Source organism: Xiphophorus hellerii, chromosome 14, assembly GCF_003331165.1.
Source record: "Xiphophorus hellerii strain 12219 chromosome 14, Xiphophorus_hellerii-4.1, whole genome shotgun sequence".
NCBI lineage: Eukaryota > Metazoa > Chordata > Actinopteri > Cyprinodontiformes > Poeciliidae > Xiphophorus > Xiphophorus hellerii.
In genome coordinates, this window is record NC_045685.1 from 5,691,902 (window position 1) to 5,703,010 (window position 11,109).

General features: G+C 39.6%; 2 protein-coding genes across 2 annotated transcripts; both read right to left on the reverse strand.

The window, feature by feature from the left end:
* Positions 1-3,599: 3,599 nt before the first annotated feature.
* On the reverse strand, positions 3,600-5,505 carry LOC116733475 (V-set and immunoglobulin domain-containing protein 1-like). Its single transcript, XM_032584332.1, has 5 exons — positions 5,403-5,505; positions 4,607-5,311; positions 4,402-4,518; positions 4,287-4,330; positions 3,600-4,188 (listed from the first exon to the last, which is right to left on the reverse strand). Exons 1-5 carry the CDS (start codon positions 5,455-5,457, stop codon positions 4,057-4,059), a joined length of 1,053 nt encoding a protein of 350 aa, XP_032440223.1. The 5' UTR covers positions 5,458-5,505; the 3' UTR covers positions 3,600-4,056.
* Positions 5,506-8,520: 3,015 nt separating this feature from the next.
* Positions 8,521-10,207, reverse strand: LOC116733451 (V-set and immunoglobulin domain-containing protein 1-like). Its single transcript, XM_032584306.1, has 5 exons — positions 10,044-10,207; positions 9,236-9,940; positions 9,031-9,147; positions 8,916-8,959; positions 8,521-8,818 (listed from the first exon to the last, which is right to left on the reverse strand). Exons 1-5 carry the CDS (start codon positions 10,096-10,098, stop codon positions 8,699-8,701), a joined length of 1,041 nt encoding a protein of 346 aa, XP_032440197.1. The 5' UTR covers positions 10,099-10,207; the 3' UTR covers positions 8,521-8,698.
* Positions 10,208-11,109: the final 902 nt, after the last annotated feature.

Below are 11,109 nucleotides of genomic sequence, written 5' to 3' on the forward strand. Positions count from 1 at the left end.
TATTGGTTGGTTTACAGGTGTGAAATAAAAGTAGACAGAGAGAAGATTGGAGTCTGGATCAGTCAAGAGGGGCAAGTCGACCTGGAAACGTCTTTATTATATTGTGCTGAGTACATAATATATGTCTTTGTCTCTGTTGTAGATGGACTGGATGGAGTCAACCTGCCCACTGTCATGCTGGGAGGTGTAGTTATTTTCCTGGTCATAATCATCCTGGGACTGGTTTTGAAAACCAAACCTTGTCACACAGGTATTTTGTGGTTGTATTTTTCTCTGTATTTCCTTTTCAACCAACTTAATAATATGAAATATTATGAAGTGACACATTGAAAAATGTTCAAGCAGTTTACCGGCTTCAGCGTCTCTGTTTTTCAGGTCAAACCAACAAACAGAATCAACAACACACTGAGGTGATCACATTAAATGATATATTTTTTTAAAATCACTCAATCCTAAAACTTGCTGAGTTACTGCAAGTCTTTTTTTTTTTTTGCTTTGTAGAATCTGGACTCTGATCTTGTGAACTACGCAGCGCTGAATTTCAGACCCAAAGCAAACAGGAAGAGAAGGCCTTCTGCAGAGAGAGAGACGGATCCAAATGTGGTGTATTCTGCCCCCAGATAGACTCTGTCAATATTAATAACAGCAGCTAAGGCTGTATTATTGTCTTGAGTCATTTCTGTATTGTTTTCTGTGTCTCTTCTAGGAAAAATGAAAAAAAAACAGCTTTGCTCAATCTTGGTTGTGTACTATTTTGTGTTTGTCTATTAAAGAAACTCTCTATAAAATAAATGGAAGTTTATTGTTTGTAACATGACAAAATGTGCCACACATGATTTTTATTTTTTTTAAAACAAATTATGTTGTGCTACCCCTGACCCATATTGTCTTAGTTTAGTTCACTTGGCATCATTTCCCCACTGCCATCTTTCTTGACACACATTTCATCAAGAGGAACTCGCCCCAACATCACTACTGAAGCGTTTTTATGAAAGGACAGTAGACAACACTTTGCACTTTTTGACTTACTGCTATTGTTTGTTGAGTTTCAGCAGCAAAGGAGAAGGAGTTTTACAAGGCCTTCCCTGAGGCCCACTAAACACACTTTAAAAGAGAAGATCGAATCTCTTGATGTGAGAGTAGAGAAGCTTTTGCCACTTGTGGTTTTGGTGCAGCGCTGAAGGCTAGTCTCTCTGTGGCTAAACGTCACCGCAGTGGAAACTGGGGAGGGACTGTCAGAAACTAACACATTCAACATCACACACCTCGCTGTTGTTTTATTTCTCTTCAACTCCTTTGCAGAAACACACATTTTGATGTTACTCTCATTATAAAAACGGGAAGCTAGTCCAACATGTCTGCTCAGTCTGAGGCCTTTGGTGCTGAAGGTTGCAGCTGTCCTCTCTCACACTGCAGCCTCTTCCTGAGAAGCGGCGTTTATCTCGGCCCGTTTATGACTCACTATGAGCAGACGGATCATCGGCGTCACACGTGGCTTCTCCTTGTTAAACAACCTGGTTCCGTTGCTCCCCGTTGTTTCCGGCTCGCTTTGTGCAACTTCAGTTCTTCACCAACTCATCTTATTCCACCAATCATGAAACAGTTTGCCTTCAGAAGTCCAGCAGATAAAATAAAGAGAATTTTTTTCTTATGTGTCTTTTTTTCTCTGATGTGTCAACACTCTGTGGTGGGGATGCGCAATATTATCGCCACTGTTTCGGTATCGGCCAATGTTCGCTGTAAAATGTAATACCGTCACAATAACTCATTATATAAAAGACGTTTTTATAAGACAAACAAGTGACAATGATGCCTGCATTGTTGTCGTTGTCTTAGAGAGAGAAAATGTCATGAATAAATTAGACATTAAACATAATGCAAGTTGGAAGAGTTAGATCATTTTCCGACTCCATTTTAGCATTTGCTTCTGGTAGCAGGCTAACTTGACAAAGATTATGCAGCATTTTAATTCCACAGTAGAGAAAGACATATAGTGTCAGTAAGTAGATATAGGAAAAAATATCGGTATTGGTATCGGTTATCGGCCAAATGACTTCTAATATATCGGCATGGATATTGGATTTTTGAGACCAAAAGTCCAATATCCATGTGATGTTAGTCTAGCCTGCTAGTCTGTGGTTTTTCTTACCTCCCTTTTTACCATGTTAGAGTGACAGAAACACAAGATTTGAGAGAAGAAGAAAACCTGCTCTAAATTTGAAAAGGTCTGCTCTCATATGTTCACACTCACAAACTTTGATAGATAGATTATCTACTTAAATGTCTGACACTTTTCTTCTGAGTCACATTTTAATTGGAAGAAACCAGATAGTTGGTATTGACATTATGAATTATTTAAATCTAATTCATTTGAACTGTGTCAGTTTTTATCCAATGAACAGTGTTCCGATGTGATCTGCCACCGTAGAAGCAAAATACACTGAACCAAATTAGACCATATTGCTGAAGGAAGTCATGATGGGAAGAAAACTATAAATCTGAAGCGTTTTGCAGTTTGAGGTGTGTTTCTGTCAGTGCTGTTTGTAGCGTTAGCCTCCAAGATGAAGGAAACCTAAGAACACAAAGAACGTGGATATTATTGTCAGCGTTCATTTTACTGCATGTGGTGTCGTGTTGTTGTTCTGCTGCTGCGCTCGGCTCTCTCACCAAAATCCACACACGAGACCACCCCTACCCTCGGCTCAAACACGTTCCCACGGCGACAGTGACTGTCCTGTCTGATGGGTGCGGTCTGTGGTTCAATGCATAAACGTTGTCTTTTTGTTCTTTTAATCTCACTACGATGTGAGACCATTTGGGTCGCCCTTTTGTGTGTGACACATTTTTAAAAATCAAACTAAGTACGCTGACACTCAGCAGCAGCAGCTTTGATTTGATCAGAACCCTGATGTTTTCACAATGGTCTGAAGAGAGTCGATGCATGAGGTTGTGCGACGCTCACCTCAGATGTGCTCAGACCACACTGTGCTGTCTCTTCCTGTCAAACACTCCTGCACGTTTCTCTCCTCCCACTGCAGACCACTCGACTCTTTGCACGAAAAAGTCTGACAGTCGTTGGTGTCGTGTGCGACTCTCTCTTTTCATCACAATAGACGCTTCACTCGCCTCTCTACACTGGGTGCTTGGAACTAAAATGGAGGCTTTACAGCAGGACTTCCTTGGCGATTCAGTTCTGCTGATCCGTTTTTGACCAGCAGGAGGCGCTCACAGAGCACTGAAGTTTCTTTCCCCAGGGAATCAGTTGACCTTTTGACATAAGAAGTCAACAACAACGAAACAGAAATAAATGAAGCCCCTGAATAAAAACAACTTTGCTGGTCTAGACGGAGCAGAACACAAGCAGGTGGACTCTACTGAATGTGAATGCTGGAAAGACATCATTTTGTTTTAACCTGAGTCTCAGTTTTAAAATAAATCAGTATAAAAATAAGTTATTAAAGCTACTTGTGTACTGTAGGTAGACCAAGAAATAAGGGTTGGAGTAACAGTATAATTATGCTGGAAACTGTGGTTGAGTTATTTGCTTTAAAAAAAATAAATAAATAAATCACACCTTTTGCTTACTAGCACCTCATCATCTAATATAAGAGTTATTTTTAAAAGTTTGTTTTTTGGTGAGGAGCATTATGGAGCATTGTGGTTTCTAAGATTGATGCTGACCTCAAACATTCAGCGATTCAGGTCACAGAACTGGGTCTGTGGCGACGTGTGAGGGTGAGATTGTGCTTCGCAAATCCAGGAGATGACATCACGACGTACCATATACATATTTATTTTATTTTATTTTTTTTGTGGTAAATTTAATTCCTTGATGAGAAGTCAGAGGTAGACAACTTGAAATGTGCTTGCTATAGTAAAGTTAATTATCTTTAAAAATGACAGCAAAGTCAATAATGATGATCTAGCTCAGACATTCAGCCATCAAAATGAGTGAAGAGCCAAATACAATCAGCATAAAATAAAATAAAAAAGATGGTCCGATTTACAAAGCAATGACATTTTGTTAGCACTAACTGATGGAACAATTATCCATATCTACGTCTGTACAGAGGAGTACACACAGTCAGGGTCTTCATGTCTCTGCCTTGATGATCTGCTGCTCTTCTGGTCTGTTAATCTTCTCGTCCTCAAAGCTGCGTAATGAAGGTTTTCCCCATTTATGTCGTCCTGTATATCAGACGGAAAAAAGAAATTGGAAAATTATTGTAAATTGAGAAGAAAACATTACTACTGACTTGAATTTTATGAAGGGTAAAACACAATACTTCTGCAGTGGTTGTTGAAGGAGAAGACCTTCTGGACTGAGTGTCTGAAAAAGAATGACATATCCTTTATTGATGCCGTCTTGAGTTTGTAGGTATTAATATGTAGTTGAAGTACCTGGGTCTCCTGAGTGGTTTCTCTTGTAGAGAATGAACAACAACACGGCCTGTGAAACACTTAGAAATGTGGTGAATACCAAAGCTCCTGTCAGGAGATACACAGAGTGTGTCTTAGCTGCAGAGAGACAGAAAGAATACAGACATTAGTGTCTGAAAGACAGAACTGTATTTGAGGGGGAAACAAAGTAGAAGTTGTTACTCACTCTTCACATTCAGGTTCGTCCCGCTTCCAAACAGTATTTGTCCACATGAGGCAACAGCACAGTAGTAAGACCCGACATGAGACACAGTAAGGTTCTTCAGTGGCAGACTGAACACACATTTATTAGTTTGTTCCCCAGGCTTCCTCTCACACTGATCATTGCTCCCTTCATGAGTGTAAATTAGTCCTGGATAATGTTCCTCAGAGCTTCTGTACCAGTAAACTCTGTGTTCTCCACCACAGCTCCCAGTTTGTATTGTACAGTTAAGAGTCACAGAGTGTCCTGGCTGGAAAATCTCAGTTTCTGACTGTTGGACCAAATCCTGGATGTTTAATCTTGATTCTTCGACGTGAATGACGGTGCCTCCATCGAACTCAATCTTGAATGAATGCCCGGTGACGCAGAAATAAATCCCTGAGTCGGAGGGCTGCAGATTTGTAATCTTGAGGTTATTTAGATTTCCTTCAGCGTCTAGGGTGAAGCGGGGATTATCTTTGAACTCATTATGAAAAGATCCATTTGGGTCGTACTTCAAGACAGTAGAAATTGATTTTGGCTTCTGTCCAAATGACAGTTTGTACCAGAAAGACTTTGAAGTTGCAGTTGGGTCACAAAAACATTGCAGAGTTACACTTTCTCCAGTTTTTGCTGAAACGAACTGACTGCCTTGTTGAAGAGACGAGGAAACCTGGAGAATAGTCTGAGCTGAGGTAAGGAGAGACGGAAATCAAACACGCAGAAACAAATTTAAATATTCTGCATCACATTACGATGCCAAATGAACAAACAAACTTACCAAACCTAAACGAGAATAAAAATGTAAGACCGACGACAAGCTGTCCAGGACTCATCTTGATCAAAGAGTCGAGCTGAATGAGAAAAGCTCCACGCCTTTGTTCCCTTTAAATCGACAACACTAAATTTGACTGACAAAGTAGGAGTGAGAGCTTTTGTCATGATCACCACCTAATGGCCTGAATGGAAAAAAAAATGTAGACGAGGAGGGGACAGACTCGTCATTTCTGCTGTAGCTTTAAAGAGGACATGGAAAATTAGCTGCATTTGGCGAAGGAAACCCCTGCTGTAGTGTTTTGTTCTAGTTTAAATTCTGTCTGCAGAAATATCACGTACAACTTTGAAAAAGACTTATTTTGATGTTTAAAGACAAAGAAATCAGAACATCAAACCACTTTATAAGCGGCCACCATGTCAGACCTGTGGCTGCTTATAAAGGCAGAGTACGCACAAAATATGGAGCATGATGCTTTTAACGTAAGATTAGATCAAGACTTTGGTTTTGTGTGAATCTGAGTGAAATCTGTTCATTTGATGTGTGTTACCACATCCTATAGGACCAAACCTATAGCTTTATCATCGTCATCTTAGGTTATGAAAATCAACCAACACTTTTAAAATCTTGTCATGTCAACAAGGAGTATAGTTTGGTCTGATGACACCAAACCTGATCTCTTTTAATGGCACTGCACACTGGAGGAAGACTGGTTCTGCACATCAACCCTAAAACACAACGCCAGAAATGAAATTGCCAGGTATTAGCAATGAAGGATTGGGTTATCTTAGAGAAGAGGGCTGGATAACGAAATGGACTGAGAATCTGTAAAATATCAAACTGACAATCTTTGTAAAGAGCTGAAGATCAGAGTCCATGCAAAGTGCCTGCAGAACCTTGAAGACCAGAAGGCAGTTTGTGCAAAAGAATTGTCAAAAATCACACAGGTGGGGCGTGTCATGGTGGCGTAGGGGTTAGCGCGACCCACGTTTGGAGGCCTTGAGTCCTCAATGTGGCCGTCGCTGGTTCGACTCCCGGACCCGTCGATATTTGCCGCATGTCTTCCTCTCCTTCCCCATCAGCCTTCTTTTATATAAGTGACACTAGAGCCCACAAAAGACCCCCTGGAGGGGTAAAAATACAGTACAGACCAAAGGTTTGGACACACTTTCTCACTGAATTCAATGAGAAGGTGTGTCCAAACTTTTGGTCTGTACTGTATATATTAAAAAAATCACGCCTGTGAATAATTTTAACCAAGCAGGGGACATTTAGAAGTTGTCAAGAATTACGCTTTTGTAAAAGTATAAAAGTGATAATATTTTCAAAAATTGTGTCCAGTGGCATTCCACTTTTGGATCATTTGGGATCTAATGTGCTTTGATTTCTTTCTATAAACTGTGAGGAAGAGGATAGGATCAGACTGACAGGTTTTATTATTTCACACGTTAGATTCGATGATGGTAGCACTTGCTACAGTCAGACATTTCACTGGAGCTTGAGAAAATGTCAACTGCGCAAGGCATCACCCATAAATTTTGGATCAAGTTGTTCACCATTATCACCTCCACCTGCGACATTTAGTTGCAAGAAATGTTTTAAGTTTACAGACATAATTACTACTGTGTTCTACTACTATATTAACCTCCAAATATAACCTGTCAGACATTTTCTACAAACTTCCACCAGCAAAAGTAGAACATTTCCTACAAGGTTACCAAGGTTGTTAGCTTCAGACACTGATGAAAGCTCTAGCTGTAGTTTGGTTGCAGTGGACTGGAGACTAAACCAAAGGTGGGTTATATCTGTGGCTTGAGAAGGCCTTCACAGTTTACAGAAACAAAGGTTTCTGGGGCATAAACAAAGCAAAAGTTTCCGTCCCAGATCAGAGGGACTGATTGAATCTTTACTGGATTGAATCTACAAGAGTTAGAAGTCAGAACGCTGCCAAGGCGAAGACAAGGTTTCAAAAGATTTATTTTGAAAAGCTGATATGATGGTGATAGAAACCAATCCGTAGAGAGTCAGACAGAAACGGATGTGATTGGTTCTTCTTATGGACATACACTGCGCTGTCAGTCTCAGTTTGAACCTATTGGAGGACTGACAACATGAACACTGTAGGATACAGGATGACATCTAGCAATAGAAGTCATTACAGAAGTTTTTTGAGCACATTTTATTCATTTTGGTGAGCGCCTACACATTGGTGTTGCACTCAACCTCAACGAGTACATTGTTCTGTAAAGATTTTGTCTCTCTTGATTGGATATTGTTAAGTTTAAGATGAAGAATAGCCCCTGGTTAATCAGGTTTTGTGAAGATAACTCATTTAATGTGACTTACAGCTTCTCTGGAGAGATCATAGAAAAAGTTGAAAATGATCAAGTAGCTAATAAATATATCTATGTTTGGAAGAACAACTTTGACCTAAGAATCAGGCATAGTGAGATCATCAAGACCTTCAAAAGCACGAGAAAGAGAATAATAATGGTCACTTTAGTCTTTGAGCAAAAGACAATCGAAGTCAAGTCTCTTTGAACTTTTTTTTTTTTCATATTTGTTGGTAGATTTTGTGGATTTGAGCAGGTTGTTTATTTTTACAGACTCTGGTGTGGCTTTGAGGCGCTTTGTTGAAGTTGGTTGTTGGAGAAACCAATTCATATAGTGGTGACCATTATGAAATATCTGCGGCAGATTACATATGGGTATTGATTTGAAACAAGTAAACATCATTTTTTAAGCTGTGCCTGTAAAAAAGTCTCACTCTACCAAAGCAGCTGGTGGTTACAGAAAACACAAAAAGTGACCTTTTTTCCATCTGAGCAACTGCCTTCCCTCCCCAATAAACCGAGTCCTTAAAGACGTAGTTAAATTACATTTTAATTACCTCATTTTTGTTTTCTAGCACCTCATGTTGTCTTATTAAAATTATTTTTAAAAGTGAGTGTTCTGGTGAGGTCCATTAGGGAGCATTTTGATTCATAAGATGGATGCTGGCATCAGGCAAACAGCGATGTAGGTCACAGAACTGGGTCTGTGGTAACATGTGTGGGTGAGATTGTACCTGTAGACGACATCATGACATGCCATGCCCTGTTTTTTTTTTGTGGTAAGTTTAATTTTTGGATGAAAATTCACAATCAGAAAACTCTTAAAACTCTAAGCGGGTGACGGCGACTCAGCAGGCAGTTCGTCATCAAAACTCGAAAACAAGTTAGCAGAAATAAGAACTTGGATATATAAAAGAAATTAAAGATTGGTTCAGTCTAATTTGCAAGGTAGGGTGTCTTAAATCAATTTTAGAGCTCAACAACAGAGGAGTAGATGCAGTTAGCCTTTTCATTTCTCTGCCTTGATGATCTGCTGCTCTTCTGGTCTGATAATCTGGTTTTAAAAGCTGCGTAATGAAGGTTTTCACCCTGCAAACGAGAAAGGAAAAAAAAGTCACTTTAAAATAATTGTTAATGAATAAGAACTAAGTACTAATGACATAAATGTTATAAAAAAACACAATACTTCTGCAGTGGTTGTTGAAGGAGAAGACCTTCTGGACTGAGAGTCTGAAAAAGAATGACATATCCTTTATTGATGCCGTCTTGAGTTTGTAGGTATTAATATGTAGTTGAAGTACCTGGGTCTCCTGAGTGGTTTCTCTTGTAGAGAATGAACAACAACACGGCCTGTGAAACACTTAGAAATGTGGTGAATACCAAAGCTCCTGTCAGGAGATACACAGAGTGTGTCTTAGCTGCAGAGAGACAGAAAGAATACAGACATTAGTGTCTGAAAGACAGAACTGTATTTGAGGGGGAAACAAAGTAGAAGTTGTTACTCACTCTTCACATTCAGGTTCGTCCCGCTTCCAAACAGTATTTGTCCACATGAGGCAACAGCACAGTAGTAAGACCCGACATGAGACACAGTAAGGTTCTTCAGTGGCAGACTGAACACACATTTATTAGTTTGTTCCCCAGGCTTCCTCTCACACTGATCATTGCTCCCTTCATGAGTGTAAATTAGTCCTGGATAATGTTCCTCAGAGCTTCTGAACCAGTAAACTCTGTGTTCTCCACCACAGCTCCCAGTTTGTATTGTACAGTTAAGAGTCACAGAGTGTCCTGGCCGGAAAATCTCAGTTTCTGACTGTTGGACCAAAGCCTGGATGTTTAATCCTGATCCTTCGACGTGAATGACGGTGCCTCCATCGAACTCAATCTTGTATGAATGCCCGGTGACGCAGAAATAAGTTGCTGAGTCTGAGGGCTGCAGATTTGTAATCTTCAGGTTATTTAGATTTCCTTTAGTGTCTAGGGTGAAGCGGGGATTATCTTTGAACTCTCTATGAAAAGTTCCATTTGGGTCGTACTTGAAGACAGTAGAAATGAGTTGTGGTTTTTGACGCAAAGTTAGTTTGTACCAGTAAGCCCTCGCGGGTGTATCAGGGTCACGAAAACATTGCAGCGTTACACTTTCTCCAGCTTTTACTGAAACGAATCGACTGTCTTGTTGAACAGACGAGGAAACCTGGAGAATAGCCTGATCTGAGATAAGGAGAGACGGATCAGTATCTCTGAAATCAAACATTCAAAAACATATTGAACTACTCTGAAAGTCTCACATGATAATGGAAGAAAAAAAACTTACCAAGTTTTAATAACAACAAAAATGTAAGACTGACAGCACGCTGTCCAAGACTCATCTTGATCAACGAGCCGAGCTGAATGAGGAAAACTCTACGCCTTTGTTCCTTTTTGATAGACACCAAATCTGACAGGTTTTGTCATGTTCACTACCACCTATAGGCCAGAGTGAAAAAAGATAGATGAGGAGGAGACTGATGGATCATTTCTGCCTGTTTCTTTAAAGATGTAGAACATTAAGCTATAGATAGCATAAAATATTTCAATTCATTTTGTATGTTTTTGTAAACATACAAATTCACTCTAAACTGACATCACTGCATCTTTTCATTGATTTTTTTTCTGTAATTTATTATTTTTCATTATTCCATTCATATAACACTTTTTTCCCCAAAACGACTCTTTGTTTTAGTAATGCAAGATAACTTCTGCTTCCTGGTCTTCAGTCTTATGTTGGCTCATTTCCAGCTTTATTTTCTCTGCTCTCTGAAGCCAAGATTCACTAGTACTTTACTACTTGTGGAGTGAAGATGATCAAAATCACAAATGATTTTATTGGCACAAAAGGTCTTGCTGAGTAAATCAGAGCTTGATTGAAGAGTTCTGGCGCCGTGAAGAAACTATGGGGGAAATGCCTCTAGTGCTCTAAATTCAGTGTTCCTCTAAAACACTGAGGGCAAAGCTTCAGTGTTTAGAGTGACAAAGCACAAATCAGTGGTACAGATTTGTGCTCATGTCAGCAGCTACAGTATGTATCATCATCTGACTCTTGACAATTGATCAGTTCCACGCATGGGCGTAGGTTTGGGTATGGACGGTCGTGACATGTCACGACCAATATTCAAGGGATATAAAATAGTCCCGACCAATTTTTGCCATATTAATTACAAAAAAAGAAACATATGTATTCTTTAACAAAAACAAAATAAATAAACGAAAATCTACATTGATTAGTTTAGTAAGTTGTAAGGTCCCACCAAAACTTAGACCAAACCTACGCCCTTGGTTCCACGTCTCAACACTGGAGAACATTTATTTTTGTAACTTGACATTTGGTATTGTAATCCCTA

Coding starts and splice junctions, on each gene's coding strand:
- LOC116733451 (XM_032584306.1), bottom strand. CDS start 10,098: ATGAGTCTTGGACAGCGTGCTGTCAGTCTTACATTTTTGTTGTTATTA. Junction 9,148..9,235: donor GACGAACCTGAATGTGAAGA/GTGAGTAACAAC, acceptor GTCTCTCTGCAG/CTAAGACACACTCTGTGTAT. Junction 8,960..9,030: donor AAACCACTCAGGAGACCCAG/GTACTTCAACTA, acceptor ATTCTTTTTCAG/ACTCTCAGTCCAGAAGGTCT.
- LOC116733475 (XM_032584332.1), bottom strand. CDS start 5,457: ATGAGTCCTGGACAGCTTGTCGTCGGTCTTACATTTTTATTCTCGTTT. Junction 4,331..4,401: donor AAACCACTCAGGAGACCCAG/GTACTTCAACTA, acceptor ATTCTTTTTCAG/ACACTCAGTCCAGAAGGTCT. Junction 4,189..4,286: donor CTTCAACAACCACTGCAGAA/GTATTGTGTTTT, acceptor TCTGATATACAG/GACGACATAAATGGGGAAAA.